Source organism: Mobula hypostoma, chromosome 6 (genome assembly GCF_963921235.1).
Source record: "Mobula hypostoma chromosome 6, sMobHyp1.1, whole genome shotgun sequence".
In the NCBI taxonomy this organism is placed as follows: Eukaryota; Metazoa; Chordata; class Chondrichthyes; order Myliobatiformes; family Myliobatidae; genus Mobula; species Mobula hypostoma.
The window spans coordinates 43,103,438-43,124,322 of record NC_086102.1 but is presented as its reverse complement, the minus strand read 5'-3'; the positions used below and the strand labels follow the sequence as shown (position 1 = coordinate 43,124,322).

Sequence of the window (20,885 nt, the reverse complement as noted above, 5' to 3'; positions counted from 1 at the left end):
AGGGATCAGAAATGGAGAAAGTGAGCAGCTTCAAGTTCCTCCGTGTCAAGATCTCTGACGATCTAACCTGGTCCCAATATACTGATGTAGTTATAAAGAAGGCAAGATAGTGGCTATACCTTATTAGGAGTTTGAAGAGATTTGGCATGTTAACGAATACACTCAATAACTTCTATAGCTGTACCGTGGAGAGCATTCTGACAGGCTGCATCACTGTCTGGTATGGAGGGGCTACAGCGCAGGACCGAAGGAAGCTCAGAAGGTTGTAAATCTAGTCAGCTCCATCTTGGGTACTAGCCTACAAAGTATCCAGGACATCTTCAAGGAGCAGTGTCTCAGAAAGGCAGTGTCCATTATTAAGGACCTCCAGCACCCAGGGCATGCCCTTTTCTCACTGTTACCATCAGGTAGGAGATACAGAAGCCTGAAGGCACACACTCAGCGATTCAGGAACAGCTTCTTCCCCTCTGCCATCTGATTCCTAAATGGACATTGAAGCTTTGGAAATATCTCACTTCTTTTAATATACAGTATTTCTGTTGTACATTTTTAAAATCTATTCAATATACATAATTGATTTACTTGTTTATTTATTATGATGTTTTATTTTATTTTATTATTTTTTTTCTCTCTTTCTGCTAGATCATGTATTGTATTGAACTGCTGCTGCTAAGTTTCACGTCGCATGCCGGTGATAATGAACCTGATTCCGATTCTGATGCATTCTTGCAGCATTAGAGTTAATTGGAATTTAAGTGTAATATTTTGGTTAGATTTATATTGTATTAGACACGATAGGAATCTCACTATCCACAATGGAAGAGAGGAGGATATCCCAGATGACAACCTTATGAGCTATGGTAGAAGTCATAGACCCCTAGTATTATGAAAGATTCATAAAACTGGACCTGTGACTCTGAAGAAGAGAGAAGTTTTTAAGACATGTTCAGAAAAGAAAAAAAATCAGGAATATTTTACAAAACTAAATCATGATCACAGAAAACAGAAGTGCAAGTTGCGACTAATAAAAAGAAGTTATAAAATGCACGTTGACAATTGTTTTAAGTTGAAAGCATCATATGTAGATAGAATGGATTCAGAATACTGTACATGTGGAGAATCTTCACAGACATACATATTGACAAACTGTAAAATTCTTTGGAATTGCATTGCTCTTTAGTTGATACAATGTGTATTGCTGAATTAAAGCTTTTACTGCCCTGAACTCTAAAGCAGCGGTCCCCAACCACTGGGCTGCGGACTGGTACCGGACCACAAAGCATGTGCTACCAGGCCGCAAGGAAACGATATGTCAGCTGCACCTTTCCTCATTCCCCGTCATGCACTGTTGAACTTGAACATAGGGTTGCCAACTGTCCCGAATTTGCCGGGACATCCCGTACATTGGGCTAAATTGGTTTGTCCCTTACAAACCCGTATTTCCCCCGCTAAGGTAGAGCGTTCCTATGAAACCTTTCCTGCCAAAATGGCGTAAAGTGAAGAAGCAATTACCATTAATTTATATGGGAAAAATTTTTGAGCATTCCCAGACCCAAAAATTAACCTACCAAATCATACCAAATAACACATAAAACCGAAAATAACACTAACATATAGTAAAAGCAGGAATGATATGATAAATACACAACCTATATAAAGTAGAAATAATGTCTGTACAGTATAGTTGGGAAGATTAAGCCAAAACCGATTTGTGGAAAAAAATTGGCACGTACGTGCATGCGCATACAGGTGCCTGCGCAAGGCTTCATGGTCACAGTAGTCTTCCTCAGGGTAAACGCAAGTGTCCCGCGATTTGACTGCTAATTTTGTCCCTTATTTGGGAGTGAGAAGTTGGCACCCCTAACTGTAAAAGACATGTTGAGGTGAGTTTAACCCTACTTGAACAACCCCCCCCCCCACCCCGGTCGGCCGGTCCACAAGAATATTGTCAATATTAAACCGGTCCTCAATGCAGAAAGGGTTGAGGACCCCTGCTCTAAAGGAATTAGAATCAAAAACAAGAGATGCTGGAAATCCGGGCAACACCCACAAAATGCTGGAGGAACTCAACAGGCCAGGCAGCATCTATGGAAAAGAGTACAGTCAATGTTTTGGGCCAAAACCCTTCAGTAGGACTGGAGGAAAAATGCTGGGGAGTAGATTTAAAAGGTGGGGGAGGGGAAAGAGAAAAACACAAGGTGACAGGTGAAACCTGGAGGAGGAAGGATGAAGTAAAGAGCTGGGAAGTTGATTGCTGAAAGAGACAGAAGGCCATGGAAGAAAGAAAAGGAGGAGGAGCACCGTAGGAAGACAATGTGCGGGCAAGGAGATATGGTGAGAGAGGGAAAAGGGGATGGGTAATGGTGAAGGGGTGGGGGATGGAGGCATTATCGGAAGTTGGAGAAACCGGTGACCATGGCTTCAGGTTGGAGGCTACCCAAATGGAACATCAGGTGTTCCTCCAACCTAAGTTTGGCCTCATCACCACAGTAGAGGAGGCCATGGATAGACATATCAGAATGGGAATGGGAAATGGAATTAAAATGGGTGGCCACTGGGAGATGCCGCTTTTTCAGGTGGTCAGAGTGTAGGTGCTCGGCAAAGTGGTGTCCCAATCATACTGTGTCCGGTGCTCCCGGTATGGCCTCTTGTAAAGCTTTTCATTCTAGAACAAAAGAGATGTCTTCTTTTTTTCAAAGAAAGGGGCTTCCCTTCCTCCACTATCAACGCTGCCATCAACCGTATTTCTCCCATTTCATTCACGTCTGCTACCCCATCCTTCCGCCACCCTACCAGGGATAGGTGTCCTCTTGTTTCCACTTTCCAGTCCACCAACCTCCGTGTCCAGCACGAAATTCTCTGAAACTTTCACCATCTCCAACGGGACCCCATCACCAAGTACATCTCCACCCCCCCCCACAATTTTCTGCTTTCTGCAGGGATCACTCCCTAAGCGACTCCCTTGTCCATTTGGCATTCCCCACTGATCTCCCTCCCAGCACTTATCCTTGCAAGCGGAGCAATTGCTACACCTGCCCCTACACCTCCTCCCTCACTACCATTCAGGGCCCTAAACATTTCTTCCAGGTGAGGCAACACTTCACCTATGAGTCTGTTGGGGTCATATTATTGTGTCTGGTGCTCCTGACGTGGCCTCCTGTATATCGGTGAGGGATGACTTAGATTGGGAGACCGCTTCACCGAGCACCTACGTTCTGTCTGCCAAAAAAAGTGGGATCTCCCAGTGGCCACTCATTTTAATTCTACTTCCCATTCCCATTCCGATATGTCTATCCATGGCCTCCTCTACTGTCTTGATGAGGCCACACTCAAGTTGGAGGAGCAACACCTGATATTCCGTTTGGGTAGCCTCCAGCCTGTTAGCATGAACATTGATTTCTCAAACTTCTGGTAATACCCTCCTCCCTTCACCATTCCCCATCCCCTTTTCCCTGTCTCACCTTGCCTGCCCATTGCCTCTCTCCGGTGCTCCTCCCCCTTTTCTTTCTTCCATGGCCTACCGTCTCTCTCACCAATCAACTTCCCAGCTCTTTACTTCATCCATCCCCTTTCAGGTTTCACCCATCACCTTGTACATCTCTCTACCTTTCCTCCACCTTTTAAATCTACTCCTCAGCATTTTTTTCCAATCCTGCCAAAAGGTTTCAGCCTGAAATTTTGACTGTATTCTTTTCCGTAGATGCTGCCTGGCCTGCTGAGTTTCTCCAGCATTTTTGTGTGTGTTGCATGGAATTAGAATCAATTTTCCTCAGTATTTTCTACCATATCATTCATCACTTGTAATTGAAGTTTTAAGGTGACATACAGTGCAAAGTATTTTGATGTCCTGCTCCAGACTACTACCTTTGATTAAGTAGACTGCAGTAAATGGTACAGAATCAAAGGGTACAGGTTTGATTCCTGATATTATGCTCATTTAGGTAATTTCTACCAGGTTGCTAGTAAAGTAACTACTTTTGATTTCAGTGGCTGTTCACTTGATAAAGGAAGGATTAGTCAATAATCTTTTGATTGCTATCTTGATCTTACAGAATGCTAGAGCAGAAAGTTGGCAATGTAAGGTTTGGCTGTGATGGTCTGAAAAACATTTTATAAGAAGATTGACAAATGCTCAAGAACTACTTCTCTCCATGGGCATATTTTTTCTTTCAGTTGTTGGTTTCTGAGCAGGCAGGCAAGAACTGAGAATAAATTAATAAATAAATTGCATTACTAGAAAATAGAGGTAATGTTAGTTAAGTTGCAGCATATCAGCAGACTTAAAAGAGTGACAGGATCCTCATAACGTGACCTGTAGTGTTCAAACGTGCAGCGCTATGGAACATTCTGTTCTTGGCTCATGTTCTGCTATAGCACTGGACTTGGCAGTCTTGCAAATAACATTGTAAAGCTGTTCTATATTTTTTCCCATGCGGCTTAGCTGATTGTAACTTTTGGTCAATTCTTCAAGGTTTTCTCTATCAAGGAACTAGATAAGTGCTATTAAAATCAAAAAATGCCTGTAATACTCTCTTGGGTATTTTTGGAAAACAGCAAATTTGCAAACGTAGGAAGCTGATTGACATTCCAGGTGATTTTGCTGGACAAAAAAATCACTTCTTATAAGTTGAAAGTATTTTATTTTCTTGCGTAAAATGTTTGCTTCCTGATTAATGCTGATTTAAGGGGGGAGCTTTCGGATTAAAGACTTGAGGACGGTAACTGGATAGAGTACTGTCTGTATGTATTTTGTAAAGAGCTTCTGTTTCCTTAAACCTTATGGAAGTTCATTACACTGAAGGTTTCTTTCATTGCATCTTCAGCAGAGAACATGTGCCAGTTGGCACCAAACACGTACAGTTTAGATCCACTGTTCTGCTAGTTGTATCTGCTGAGCCAGTCATATACTGTACACCAGGCAGACACTGAAGAACTTCCTTTGGCTAAGGTTCATTTGCAAAGTTATTTTATAGATGTGCTCCCTCCTCAAGGAAGATGCTGTCGTGATGACCTTATTAGCTTGGGATCTGCTGACACCACCGAGTGCCAACTACGATTTTAACTCTTCTTGGAACAGGAAAGCTGTTACTATTTATCTGCCAGAAGTCACTTCAGAGGAGTTTTGTTTCACTTCCCTTGCGTTTTCACTTGCCCCGGTAGGAATGTTCAGGCCTCCCCTGCTTCAGGCTTTTCCTGATTTTCTTCGGAATTTCACTGTCACGCAAACAGCCTGTTTATCTGACGAGAAGTATTTAGGTTATGAGGACACTCAGTCCTCGTTTATTGTCATTTAGAAATGCATGCATTAAAAAAATGATACAGCGTTCCTCCAGAATGATATCACAAGAAAACACAGGATAAACCAAGACTAAAACTGACAACCACATAATTATAACATATAGTTACAGCAGTGCAAAGCAATACCATAATTTGATAAAGAGCAGACCATGGGCACGGTAAAAAAAATAGTCTCAAAGTCCCGGTAGACTCAACATCTCACGCAGGCGCCATGAACCTCCAAGCGCTGCCAATTTGCTGATGCAGCACCATTGGAAGCACCCGACCGCAGCGGACTCTGAGTCCGTCTGAAAACTTCGAGCCTCTGACCAGCCCCTCCGACACAGCCTCTCTGAGCACCACCCTCTGCCAAGCGCTTTGACCCTGCCTTGGCCGCCGAGCAACAAGCAAAGCTGAGGACTCGGGGCCTTCTCCTCCGGAGTTTCTGGACCACACAGTAGCAGTAGCAGCGAAACAGGCATTTCATCTGGTGAAACTTCTGTTCCTCCGTGCTGTCACGTCCGTCTCCATCAAATCAGGATTGTGCATAGCACCCTACTTGACAAATAACGGACATCACCACCGGAGTGGCCGCTGCGGCCATCTTCTCCTCCCGCTCTATTGCCTCTCATTCCTTTGTGTGTTTCATACAATATCTCCATCCAGTGCCAGTAATGCAGTAGAAAATATCAAATGCTAGAGGATGTATATTTAAGGTGAGAGAGGAAAGGTTTAAGGGCAAGATGCAGGCAAATTTTTTAACCCAGAGAAGTAGGTGCCTGGAATGGGCTGCCTGGGTCCTGGTAGAAATAGATATGATAGTGGCCTTAAAACAAGCTTCTTGATATACACATGAATATGCAGAGAGTGGATTATGTGCAGACAGAAGAGATTTGGTTTAATTTGGCATTGTGTTTGTTACAGATATTATAGGTTAATGGGCCTGTTTCTGTGCTATATTGTTCTATAGTCTTACGTTCTGTCTAATATTTCCACAAAGCTAACACTTTACAGTGATTGCAACTTCTTTGTAAATCTCCTCTGCACTCTGCACCTTCTTCAAGGCAATCACATCTTTCCTGTGTCATTGTGGTCAAAATTATACTGAAACTGTGACTTAACTCAAGTCAAGGACTGTTCTAGCATAATCTCTATTATTTTATTCTGTGCACTGGCTAAAAAAAATGCATTTACTATACCTTTTTTAAGATGTTGCTATCCTTAAAGATCTGTAAATCAACATTCTAAAGTCCCCCGTTCCTCTACATGACATGGTTTCCTGTCATTTATTCTGTATTTCCTTGTCTTATTGACCTATCTAAATTGCTTACCTCTGATGACTTTACATTCAATGCATCTTGTCCTTTTCAGTCCAGCTAAGCAGTTGAAAGCTTGGTTCCTCATTTTCAACCCCAAATCTAATTATTCTTTTATCTTCCAACTTCTTTATCATGCCCCTACAGTTGCCTAAGTCATTAACTTGTACTTCTAAAAGCATGACCATGACAAAATTATCTTTTAACCTTAACATCAGTGATAATATTTGAGGAGAAACAATGTGGATTTATAGAAAGGAAATCATGTTTGACTAATCTTGTGGACGACTTTAAGGATGTGTTTAGTAAATTTAGAAGGGAGAATGAGTGAATGTGGCATACAACGCCCTAAAAAACATTATTCAGCCCCCACATTTATTTTCACATTTTACTGCTCATTTTCTAAATTAAAAATATATTGAAGTAGGATTTTTGAATTAATCTACAAACGGGAGTCGCATGGTAGTATGGTTAGCACAAGGCTTTAAAGTACAGGCGACCGGGTTTCAATTCCCACCGCTGCCTATAATGAGTTTGTACGTTCTTCCAGTAACTGTGGGTTTCCTCTGGGTGCTCCAGATTCCTCTCATAGCCCATAGACATGGTGTTTAGTAGGTTAATTGGTTATTGTAAATTTTCTTGTGATTGGGCTAGGATTACATTGGTGGATTGCTGGGTGTCGTTGCTCAAAGGGCCTGTTCCGCACTATACGTCAATAAATAAAACTTGCATCATATCAAATCAAAAGAAAAATTCCAAAACATTGCTAAAAATTAAAAACCAAAATTGTGAGGCTGAAAAAGTATGCATCCCTGTTGTAATTACTATGTTAACTTTCCTCAGGTGAAATACTGTATATTATCTTACAAACCCAACCAATTTGCTGATGTAGAAAATTGGAGAATCACCCCTTTTCAATGAATTCAGAAGAATAAATACCCCCTCTCTCTGTAAGATCCAATGGTACAGTAAATGTTCAACAGATCAAATCAAAATGAAGGCAAAAGAGCATTCAAGACAAGTCAGGGAAATGATAATAGAGAAGCACAAATCTGGGGGAGGGCACAAGACCATCACAAAGTCATTGAACATACCTCAGAGCTCAGTGCAGTCCATCGTGAAAAAGTGGAAAAAATATGAGGGGAGGAGAAGATGGCGGCGTGCGCGGCCGCTCCAAAATGATATCGGTATTTGTTAAGTAGGTACCGTGCACAATCCTGATTTGATGGAGACGGATGTGAGAAGCACAGAGGAACATCTGGAGAAACTTCTGAAATGCCTGCTTCGCTGCCGCTGCTACTGTGCGATCGAGAATCTCCGGAGGGGAAGGCCCCAAATCCTTGGCTTTGCCTATTGCCTGTTGCCGGGGATGGGGGCGAAGTGCTCAGCAGAGATGGTGCTCGGTGTCGGAGGGCTGGTCGGAAGCTCGAAGTTTTCGGACGGACTCAAGTCGGCTGTGGTCGGGTGCTTTCAGGGTGCTGCATCGGCAAGTTTGCGGCGCTGGAGCTTCATGGCAGGGAGAGTTTTTCTTCCTTCTACCGTCTGCGTGAGATGATGGGATTTTCGAGAGACTTTGAGACTTTTTTTTTTACCGTGTCCATGGTCTGTTCTTTATCAAATTATGGTATTGCTCTGCACTGTTGTAACTATATGTTATAATTATGTAGTTTTTGTCAGTTTTTTAGTCTCGGTTTGTCTCCTGTTTCTGTGATAGCATACTGGAGGAACATTGTATCATTTCTTAACGCATGCATTACTAAATGATAATAAAAGAGGACTGCGTGGCCTCATAATCTAATCTAAAAAAAACCACAGCCACACTGCCTAGGTCAGGCTGCTCCTCTAAACGTGGTCGCTGGAGAAGAATGGCACTTATAAGACAGGCCACTGTGATGCCAACAGTCACTCCGAGTGAGCTGCTGAAGTCAGTGGCTGTAACTGGAGATGAAGTTCATGGCTCCACATTCTCTAAGGCCTTGCACAAATACAGTATTTATGGCAGAGTGTTAAAGAAAGAAGTTTCGGCTTTAAAAAAAAAGCATATCCTTGCCTGTAAGGACTTTACAAAGCATCACCTAGAAGACACTGTAAAGATGTGGAGGAGGGTCTTGTGGTCAGAAGAGACTAAAGTGCAACGTTTTGGCCTCAACACCTAAGTGGTACATGTGGCCTAAATGTAATACTGTGTATCAGGCAGGTAACTCCATCCCTACTGTAAACTATGGTGGAGGTGGTAGCATGCTCTGAGGATGATTTTCAGCAGCAGGGACTGGAAATTTTTACAGGGCTGATGGGAAGATGGATGCTGCTAAATGCAGATAGATCCTGGATAAAAACCTGCTAGCCTCTGGCAGAAAGCTTAAATTGGGGAGGAAGTAGATCTTTCAGCAGGACAATGACCCAAAGCACACTGCCATAGCTACCATGGAATGGCTTCAAATAAAGAAAATTGATGTCCTTGAGTGGCCCAGTCGGAGTCCTGACCTTAACCCAATTGAACATCTCTGGCAAGACCTCAAGATTGCTATGGATCGCTGCTCCCCAACTAACATGACACAGTTTGAGCAATTTTGCAAGGAGGAATAGGCAAATATGCTTATCACATTGTGCAAAGCTTATAGAGACATAGCCAAACAAAAACTACTGACTGTCATAACTATGGGAGGTGGTTCAACTAAGTATCGAGCAAAGTGGTCTGAATACTTACTGATGTTTCAGTTTTTGAAGTTTTAGTTTATCATGCTTTACAATTTTCCCTGTTTTTTTCAGTTCTACTCTGAAAAAAAAGGAGCATGTGATTCACAAATAACACTTCTCAGTTAAATTGATCAGAATCCCTGGTTTTAATACTCACGTGAACAAAGGGTTGGGGACTAAATACTTTTAAAGACACTGCATTTGTGTTTCCAGATTGGTAGACAAGGATAGAGCATGCAGAATTGGAGATAATATACCAGTGCAGATTGAGAATTGGTTAACACAAAGCTATGGATGGGAATTAATAGGTCCCTTTCAGGCCAGCAGGCTGTAACTATTGATTGATGCTTTTCATTGAATGGCTAAGTCGACCAAATAAAAAATTTCCAAGTTGCTTATGACACAGTACAAGAAGAAATGAAGGTGAGAAAGGTCTCACTGGGTTATAGGGGTACTGAATGAGTAGACAAGCTGAGTCTGATACAATATTGAAAGAAGTGATGTTATCTATCAAGGTTTCTATGTGAGATTGGGAAATGTTATTCAAAGAAGCATATGTGTCTTTGTACCAATTAACTGAAAGGTATTATGACTCATTTTCTGTACTCTTGGCTCAACCAGACTTTTTTATTGTTTATTTTCCAACCTTTGTTTGTTCAGCCTGGCATCTACTTTCACTAGTTTTCTACCTTCTTTTTCCAGCTCAGGTTTTCTCAGTACAGAATCTATGCTCAGCTTTCAATCCCTCTGCCAGGCAACTTAATTCTCAATAGCAAAAATAAGCCTACTTCTGAGGATATTAATCTTGGGCCTGTTCAGGTGGAAAGCATGTAAGATCCCGAGCATGTCCACTTAATTGCTTAAAGCCTAAGAATTGATTTTTAATTTCTTCGAGGGATTTATAATGTTTCAGTTTCTACCTTAATCTAATGCTTCTGTTACCATCAAAGTACTCTTCAGTTGCTAACAAAATGTACTCTCTACTTCTTGTGTGCAGTACTGACATTGAGAATTTTGAAGATAATTGGCACTTATGTCATTGGGCCACTGGGCTCCTGGAGCCATTTGCAGTCAGGTGCCAATTAACATCAGAAAAACAAAGCTCACACCACAGAAAATGCTATGTTTTTGTGAGTGGCATTTTTGTTGGCAACTTGGGCCAGCTATTGGCAGTAAATATTAAATTTACATCATTAAGAATATATACAGGAATCTGATTTTATTTATCTGAGGTATGTGGATATAGAAAATTGCATTGTGCAGTCGTCAGGCTTTGTATTCTGCAGTTTCAAAAGAATGATGGGAAGAAATGTGGGCTGGTGATTGTTGCAGTTTGATTTCTTCTGCAAATCCACTCATCAAAAACTGCTTTAAAAAGTAAGGAAAACATTTCTGTTGCCTGCACTCATTGTAGTGGTCGAGTGACACCATTTATTATAAATGAATGAATTAATATGTACCGGTGCATTGCTTCCTGTATCCAGTGGAGAGCAGAGATAGAAGGAACTACAGAGATCTGGAAAGATACAATCTTGGATCTGTTTCGTAGCTTCCTCTCAACGAGAGGAAGTTGGACATTCTGTTGTCTGTTATATGGTGTCATTTGATCACCACAATGAGACCATTCGATGGAAGTATTTTCTTTCCAGTGGCTCCAGTTACTTGTATACTTATGCTCATCCTATGATTATAGGTTTATTGTTTGGAGGATGTGTGAAATCACACCCATGCTGACATTGACTAATTAAACCATGTGCCCCTAAAAATTTGTTATATCTTTATCATAACTATTGTGGAGCTATACACTTTATTAATGTAATTAAAGATATTTACTAATGGAAGAAGAGATAATTTTCTATTCAATGAGTTGTAATCTGGTGGGAGGCAAAAAGAATTGTCAACTATTTCAGGTCTTCAGTGTTGAGTACAGTAAATAGCAAACTTTCTGTTTGGAATTACCTTATTTTACTGTATTTATTTAAATGAACTTTATTTTGGTATTCCATAGGAAAAGAGCTGAGTCAGGGGAATCTGGCATTGACTTGGATCCTGTTGTGGAACGAACCCTAAAAGATGAGATTCAGGAGGTAACCAAAATTAAAGCCTCAGCAAAAGTCAGGTACGGCTTTGTTGTACAACTGTCCCAAAAGTAAGGTTTACCTGTGATGTAATTTCTTTTTTAATCCAAAATTTGAGTTCTAGCTCATTGAGATATTTAAAAATAATTGCTTCAACTTTTAAAAAGAAAGTCCTGAGATTTTTGGCTAAAATTGAAATGACCATGTGTTTCTCTTCTGAACATAAGTCTGGAAACCTGAAACGTAGTTGTATATGGAATGTATGTACAGATCTATACGTTATTTATTGGTCAGATGAGGTTAATACATTGCACTTTTCTGCTGTGCAATGTAACTATAGGATTATCCTCTGTAAAGTTATGATATTATGTAAGTAACAGATAATTTTGAGCTGAACCTCCTTGGTCAGTGAGCTGCACAAGCTTATTATTTGCCTGCACTTGGACTATACCATTTATTGTAATGTGACTCCCAAGGACAATTTTTCATTGGGAAATTGATGCCCAGCTGATCAGCAAGTGCTGTCAAAGCCGTAGTTCAAGCATGCCTTTGATGGCAATAAAGCCTTACACAGGCTCACTGACAGTCACAGCCTTCACTGAATGTTTATGACATTCACAAACATTTTGAAACACAGAAGCACAATTAAAAATGAAGATTATATTATAAAAATGATGTCCTTTTTAAAAAAATGTTAATACATCAGATAAACTACAGAAATTTATAATTAATTAAACACATGGAAATCAATTGAATTAATTCAAATGTTAAAAGAACTATATGATTCTGTGGACTCCATGACAGTTCAGCTAATGTGGGCCCAGCACTTAATGGAGGTAGAAGGTTGTGCTTCAGCCAGTGGTGAATTCCAGGCTGCCAGTTGGTTAAATGCTTAAAGCCATGTTGATATGTTGTGTTTTCAGTTAATCTCAGCTTTTAAATATATATTTGGATACCTTACTAATTTGGAACTGTATTGTCATTATATGAAGGTAAAAAATCTTAGTAGGCATCACTACAGCTGCATCGTATTGAAACCAGAAATAAAAGAAGGTTTAGCTCTTTTATTTTGCTGAACAATCCATTGATGCCCCATTTTCAGAGGATAACCTTAATTTATAATTTGCCCATGCAACCTAATGTGAAGCTTCGCCAAGCCTGGCTGCAAAAGAGGCAACCCCATCCTGTTAAAAACACAAAGGTACAGAAGCTCCAAAGACCTCATCCCTGGGAAAGGAAGGATACATTAAGAAGATGCATTACACCTCGGGTCAAATTGAAAGACTGGCCCACGACAGAGGACTCTTGTAGAGGGTGATGCGCTTAAGAAGAAGAACTAATGTGAACAAAATGTAGCTTTCTGTCTTTGGCCTTGGAATATAACCTATTACTGCTTTGACTTTTTGACCCTGATTTGTTTTCTGTAGATCATTCAGTGTTCTTCATATGCCAAATGGGGGGCTAAAGATTGTAGTGCTGTTGCAGAACAACACAGTGGAAGCATTCAATCTGAATATATCAATGGAGAAACCATCAGAATGCACAAAATTGGCCAGAATTACTGTTGCAGGCCATAGAACAGATGCAAGAACACTTGCCTTCAGTTCTGACAACATTGCAGTACTTTCTGCCTCGGCTGAGACGGTCAAAATATGGAACAGGTTTGTGGCATTTGACTTTCTGTTATCACTTTTTTTAAAAACCACATTTGATGCCAAATTCTGTGTGGGAAAACTTAAAACACAGAGGAAACAAAATAAGACAGTCCAAGAGAAAAGCCTCTTAAACGGTTCTCAATCCTCTCATTTGCTTGTACTGAGTTAGAGAACCCAAACAAAGTGTTGAGGACACAAGCCACTGCAGATGCTGGAGTGTGGAACAAAAAATAAAATGCTGAAAGAACTGGACAGTCAGGCATCTGTGGAAGCTAAAGGGATGATTAATGTTTTGGGTTGTGTTCCTGCATCAGGACTAAGAGGGACGATGGTCACTATGTAGAAGTGAGAGGGAAACAGGTTGGTAGGTGATAGGTGGAACCAGCTGTGAGGTATGATGGGCAGATGGAACCAGGTGAGAAGGACAGATGAAAGGCAGGGAGAAGAAACCCAGGTAGACCAGTGTGTGTGGGTGTTGAGCAGATAGAATCAGGTTGGAGGTCAGGTTAAGGTGATGAATTTTGATATGGGAGTTGATATAAGAACTGGGTGAACAGCTGGGAATGGGAAACGAATATAGGAGCAGTGGGTTACCTGGAAATGGAAAGTTAAATTTGAGATGCTGTTCTTCTGTTTGGACCTCGCCCTGACAATGGAAAAGGCTGACGATAGGTCAGTGTGGGACTAGGCAGGAGAGTTGAGATGCCATACATAGAAACATAGAAAACATACAGCACAATACAGGCCCTTCAGCCCACAAAGCTGTGCCGAACATGTCCCTACCTTAGAACTAGCTAGGCTTTACCCGTAATAATAATGAAGGTCGCATCTGGAATTTTTCCGGGTAGCGGACGGCTTCCTCGCACGCCACTCTGACGTAGTGGGAAATCACATACCAGGTAAGTTACAGCAGTGGTTTGCCATTGCCTTCTGCCGGGTGAGTTTTTTTTTCAAAGGGATCACCAGCTCTTAACCCCGCACGGATGGAAAGCGAACTCGGAACCTCCGCCCCACAGTCCAAGCGCTGATGCCACTATGCCACCAGCCGGCCCAGGGCTTTACCCGTAGCCCTCTATTTTTCTAAGCTCCATGTAGCCATCCAGCAGTCTCCTAAAAGACTCTATTGTTTCAGCCTCCACCACAGCCGCCGGCAGCCCATTCCACACACTTACCACTCTCTGCGTAAAAAACTTACCCGACCTCTCCTCTGTACCTACTTCCAAGCACCTTAAAATTGTGCCCTCTCATGCTAACCATTTCAGCTCTGGGAAAAAGCCTCTGACTGTCCACACAATCAATGCCTCTCATTATCTTGTACACCTCTATCAGGTCACCTCTCATCCTCTGTCGCTCCAAGGAGAGAAGGCCGAGTTCACTCAACCTATTCTCATAAGTCATGCTCCCCAATCCAGGCAACATCCTTGTAAATCTCCTCTGCACCCTTTCTATGGCTTCCACATCCTTCCTGTAGTGAGGTGACCAGAACTGAGCACAGTACTCCAAGTGGGGTCCGACCAGGGTTCTATATAGCTGCAACATTACCTCTCGGCTCTTAAGCTCAACCTCGTGGCTCTTAAACTCAAGTTAAGAATAAGAAGCTCAAGGTAATTGTTTCAGACAGAACATCGGTGCTTTGCAAAATTGTTGGCTAGTCAACAGTGGTCTTTTCTCAATGTAGATGAGGCCAGTCAGAAGTGCTGAATGGAGTAGATGGAATCCCTTGTAGATGGTTCCACCTGTCACCTACCAACCTCTGCCCCCCCCCCCCATTTCTACAACACCTGAATCTTCACCTCATGGAAAAGCTGCTTGAGTCCTTGGATATGGTGAGGTAGAAGGTACAGGGACAAGTGTTGCATCTCCTACACTTCATTACAGGGGAATTTTGATCAGTTAGGAAGTGGGCAGAGAAAGCAAATGGCTTTCAGTACAAATAAGTATGAACTGAAGCATTTTGGAAAGACAAACTAGCATAGCACTTACGCTGTGAATCATAGGACTCTGGGGAGTGTAATGGAACAGAGGGACCTAGGAGTACAAGTGCATATCTCGTTGAAAGCAGTGTCACAGGTAGGGTGGTGATAGGGGCATTTAGCACGCTAACCTTCGTCAATCAGGGTATTGAGTTTAAGATTTGGGATGCAGGATTTAAGCTGATGGTGTGGCTGTACTTAGAGTACTCTGTATAGTTTTGGTATCCCTATTATGGAAAAGATGTGGTTAAACTGGGAAGAGTGCAGAAAAGATTTACGAGGATGTTGAAGGGATTGGGGGCTTGAATTACAGGGAGAGGCTATCCAGGCTAGGTCATTATTCCCCGGAATGAGGAGCAACCATATAGAGATGTTTACAAGTAAAGTTTAGGACGGTGTTGAACACTGGTAGCACGGGCTAAGGCTTTTGAGGTGGCTGTGTTTGCCAAGCTTGGCGTTTAGCTTGCAGATGTTGGATCACTAGTCAGGGTGACATCTCAGTGTGCAGTTGTTGGTGTTCCTGTTTGGGAGTTCTTGTGTTTATAAGTGCCCCCATTCGCTTGCCGCTGTCCTGATTGGCTACCCCTTCAGTTTACGGTGTTATCTGAACCACCGTTCTGATACAGACACAAACTGGCAGTACAGAGGCACGTTCCACTGTTGATGATCTCGGTACATGAAGACCGGGAAGGACAGTACTTTAACTGGGACACCGCAGAGGTTCTGGCCCAGGCGAATGTGAAGCAGGCATGAGTGTTTTTAAAAGCGTGGTTCTCTTCTGATAACTCCATAAACAAACATGTCGAAATAGACTCCATCTGTGAACACCTACTAGCCAAGGAAATGCAAGCCAATATAATTCAAAGGTCAACTGAATTTGTAGCCAATCAATTTTGGTTACAGTATTGGTAAACTATTGATGCATACAAAATGCCTTATAAAGTATTTTCCACGTGCATGCTTGAAGCATTAAACCATTTTGTTAAACAGAAAATGTGTTGAACAGATCCTGACAGCCATGCTTTTGTAATCCTCAGGTCTAGTTTACAGTGTATCAGAACCATGGATTGTGAATACTCACTCTGTTCCCTATTTGTTCCTGGAGATAGACAAGTTATTTTGGGAACTAAGGTAAGAGATCTGCTGCTCTACAACAGTTATTCAACATTTACAGTTTAATGTTTGTTGATTTGAATTGTTTTGATAAAATAATGATATCATTTCTCAGCAGTTGAGTACTGTAATTCCTGATGTGGGGAATTGGAATAAACTGAAAACAGACTTTCTTTGCTATTAAAAAGCTCTTTACAATAATATACTCACCGTCTGTAGATCTCTGCATACATTGTGACAAAAGCTCCAAAAGTATCATGATCCAGCATTAAGCAGTGCACCTACCGAGATAATCATCAGATGATTCCATAACAAAATTCTTTAACAATGTAATTAACAATTACCTGGTGCTTATTGATTAAAACAAGCTTTTCTCTAATTACATTACCAAGATCACTTAACTGATTATTTTGCTATTTCCACCGTCTGACCTTTTAAACAGATCTCATCTTTTGTTTTGAAAAGGAATCTAATTTTTTTTGTTGTTCATAACATCGAATAGTTTAAAAACTAAAAATCCGTTTAACATCTGATTTTCTGGTTCAAAAGCAAGCAAATCTTAACTTATTGAAAGTTTTCAGAAAAGAAAACTAATACCTGTTCTCAGAGGAAGAGAACGTGGTGAAGTCAAATTCTGTAATTTCACTTCAAGTTTTATCCAAATTGGGAACAATAGTAACCAAGTTCAAGTTTATCGCCATCTGACTGTGCAGATACAAGCAAATGAAACAATGTTCCTTCAGACCACGGTGCACCCACAAAAATATAACACAGCGCAGCACATAAACCAAACTATCACCATAAATAAGTTAATAAAATATAATTCCATATCCATGCAGCACAGGTAAACGGTACAGTAAACAGCAGGCTGACCTACTGACAAGACCTTGTCGTGGTTTCTCGTTTCTCACAAACGACAAGGAGACGCAGAAAATCCTTCAAGAAGTTTTAAACTTTAATTTGCAAATCAAAGCTGAGACGATCAGAAAGCTAGTCGCTGACTGCCCCCCCGAGGCTTGTATACAGCATTTTTATAGCAATTTCCTATCTTAGCTACATTATCATATCCAGTCGGCCTGTGATCACATATCATCAATACATCCGCTCTCGACCTTCCACTATTGTTTTACTCCCCAATTTAATTATGTCCTAGTTTACTTTTTAGACCAGGTGTCCCCTCATCCCTAACCACAGTTATTTCTTAATTAGTCTTATTTTGACATACTGCCACATAGTTCATTACCTTACTCGCCACCGTTATCTTTCTACTTGGTTTCATTCTAGTTCTCTTCATGAATTAATAGTGATTAGGTCAAAAGTCATGGCTACACAGTGAATACTTTCCACTGAGCTAGCAGCAGTTACATAGTGAATATAGAAAATACAATGTCCCTTTGAGTAAATGCTGTTACAATGTGTACATTTGGGTAAATACTGCTGAGTAAATACTGCAATACATATAGAATATAATGCATTCTCCAATAACCTCAGTGGTGGCAGGTTATTCATTAGTCTCACAGCTTGAGGGAAGATGATGTTACCCAGTCTGGCAGTGCTAATCCTGATGCTGTATAGCTCCTTTCCTGATGGTAGTGGGTCAAAGAGATTGTGGAATGGTTGGTGGGGATCCTCAACAATGCTTTGGGCTTTTTGTCAGCAATGTTTCTGGTAAATATCATGATTAGGGGGAAGGAAGACCCTGGCGATCCTCTCAGCAGTTTTTATCATCCTCTGTATGGGCTTCTGGTCTGATACCTTGCAACCTCTGTACCACACAATGATGCAGCCAGACAGGACTCTGCTAATGGTTCTCCTGTGCAAATGGGGGCGAGGAGCCTTGCACGCCTGTCTCCTCAGAAAGTGTAGATGCTGCTGTGTCTTTTTGACTAGTGAGGTGGTGTTGTGGGTCCAGGTTAGATTGCCCATTTGTGCACACCAAGGAACTTTGTGCTCTTCACTCTCTCCACTGCAGAGCCATTGATGTGCAATGAAGAGTGGTTGATCTGTACCTCCCTGAAGTCCACAATTATCTCTTTTGCCTTGTCTATGTTGAGTCTGAGGTTGTTGTTCTTGCACCATTCCCCTCTGTGTGCCGTCTCATCATTGTTGCTGATGAGGTCAACCACTGTAGCATCATCAGCGAACGCGATGATGCGATCGGGGCTGAATCTGGCGGTGCAGTCGTGAGTCAGCAGCAAGCTGAGCACACTGCCCTGGGGGGCACCGGTGCTCAGCGTGATGGAGCTTGAGATGTTGCTGCCAAGTCGGACTGACTGGGGTTGTTCTATGAAGGAGTCCAAGATCCAGTTACAGAGCGGGCTGTTGAACCCCAGTGAGGACAGTTTACCCACCAGCCTCTATATTCTCATAAACTTAGCCATTTTTATTTATGGAAGGAATGTCAATTCATTTGATTTCCAAATTGGCCTTGAATAATTCCACTGAATTCTGTAGGAACTCATTATTCCAAAGCAATCTGTAACTGTGTCGGATTAAGAAAACTCAGATGTATGAAAGTAGGCATGTGGATCTGATCAATGTGGAAAGCATTTGAGAATGAAACAATCTGGGTGTTCAATGTGAAATATAAACTTACTGCTCTTATACTAAATGTATTAACTATCGACAGATGTTCATATATGGAAAGTATGAAAGCAGCTGATTGATAGTAGTTGATATAGGTTCAGCTTAGTATCAGCGTACAGCTGATTTAGATTACATATAAAGTGTTGTCACATTTTGTGTCATTGTTCTTGTTTTATATAGTTTGGAAAGCTACAGCTCTTTGATTTAGCTTCAGGAAATATGTTGGAGACATTTGATGCCCATGATGGAGCAGTGTGGTCTGTTTCACTGGCACCAGACCAGGTAACGTGTTCTGTACAATTTTAGGCCTATAGTTTGTTTCTAAAAATTGCTGTTGTGTTAACCTTATGTCTTTGTTATTCTTACCACAAAAGCTGTGAGTAAGCATGCAGACAGAATTTAATGAATGGTAACCATTTAGATATTAGCTGGTTGTGGAAAATTTTATAAAGGAATAATAAGTTCCTGCACTTATTTTGCATTCCTGCACATTAAATGCAGGAAATGTCTAAATTTATCTTAAGGAAACTTTAAAGTCTACATATAAATAATTTAATACATTCTCCTGGAAAGGAAAATCAAAATGTATCCACTACCTGAATAAATTAATTACATCTGTGGAAGATAGCTATGGCGCTGAAACCCACAAAACTATGTGCCAGAATCCATTTCTCTTCATGTAGCAGAAGCCTTAATCCATGGCCAGAGTCAAGTAACATGACACCTTTGACTTCCAAAAGTAGTGTTGGGGATTTTTTTTTGCAGAGTGGAAAGTTGTGTGGTCCACTGAGCCTATTCTGGTCCAAGAGTGTGATACAATTTGTCCAGCAGATACTAAGATACAGTAGGTGGACAAAGGGAATAGGCACAGGGGATCCTAGCTATCTGCAAGCTCTCTCCACTTCGCATATTATGCTGGTTGAGATTTATAAAGGCAATCATTCTTTCATTATCACAGAACCAAACTCCTGGTGTTCACCACTTCGGGTGTGCTTACCCAACATAGACTGCAGCAGCTCAAGACTGCTGCCTTCTCAAAGACACTTGATAGGTAATAAAAATGAGGTGAAATTGATCTGGTCACTGCCCAAGACCTCCATTCTGCTACACCTGCTACAGATGCAGAGGGTTGAGCTCATTGACACTATGGATCTGGGAGTCGGGCATTAAGCTGTAATGGATTACAATGACAGAACTCAGAAGTAGGCATTGTAATGCCGTCCCAGAGTGTCCTGATAATCTCTTACAGAAGGCAAAGCTGGGGGTAGAACCTTATCTGCTGTCAAAGGCTAACCAGGAAATGTGAAATAGCATTCAATGAAGAAAGAAGAAACGGTCATTTTTTGGGTTAGACTGTCATTGAAATCTGAACTGAAAAGAAGTTATTGGGCATTGAACTGGCAATTCCCTCAGAATTATTTTATGAATGTTGATTATCATGTTTAAATTCCTCTTTCTAGCGTGGTTTTGTTTCTGGAAGTGCTGACAAGACAGTGAAATTTTGGGAATTTGAGTTGGTGAAGGATGAAGATTCCACACAGACAAGGTAAGCTATAAAAGGAAGAATAAATTAAGGTTTTGATTTAATGCACAAAGAATAGCTACCTGCTCTGCTCATCAAGGGGCCTGGTTACAGTTCCTTCTAAACATATTCAGTCCCCAACCCATTATTCACATAAATACAACCAGGGATTTTGATCAATTTAACTGAGAATTTGTATTTGTGAATCACTTGCTCTGATTTTCACAGTAGAGCCCCCAAAAAAGGAAACTTGCAAAGGATGACGAACTAAAAATTAAAAAACTGAGAAATCAGCAGTCATCCCTCTTTGCTTAGTTTGAACCATCTCTTGCAGCTATTACAGACAGTAGTCTTTTTGGATAAGTCTCTATTAGCTTTGCACAATTTGATGGAGCAACATTTGCCCATTTTTCCTTGCAAAATTGCTCAAGCTGTGCCAGATTAGTTGGGGAGTGGCAGCAGACAGCAATCTAGAGGTCTTGCCAGAGAGGTTCGATCAGGTTAATGTCAGAACTTTGATTGGGCCACTCAAGGACATCAATTTTCTTAATTTGAAACTGTTCCATGGTTCCTCTGGCAGTGTGCTTTGTGTTGGTGTCCTGCTGAAAGACAGACTTCCTCTCCAGTTTAAGCTTTCTGGCAGAGGCTAGCAGGTTTTTATCCAGGAT

The 20,885-nt window shown here is 41.2% G+C and overlaps 1 protein-coding gene across 3 annotated transcripts in view; it reads left to right on the top strand.

Annotated features, from left to right (window-relative positions):
• The window catches only part of wdr3 (WD repeat domain 3), a 57,918-nt gene that overhangs the window by 15,860 nt on the left and 21,173 nt on the right, over positions 1 to 20,885 (top strand). For all 3 annotated transcript variants that reach the window (XM_063050698.1, XM_063050699.1, XM_063050700.1), the window contains exons 10-14: positions 11,299 to 11,409; positions 12,796 to 13,029; positions 16,034 to 16,127; positions 18,876 to 18,977; positions 20,156 to 20,241. In XM_063050698.1, the coding sequence (XP_062906768.1) occupies positions 11,299 to 11,409; positions 12,796 to 13,029; positions 16,034 to 16,127; positions 18,876 to 18,977; positions 20,156 to 20,241 (627 nt within the window). The remainder of the gene's footprint in view (positions 1 to 11,298; positions 11,410 to 12,795; positions 13,030 to 16,033; positions 16,128 to 18,875; positions 18,978 to 20,155; positions 20,242 to 20,885) is intronic.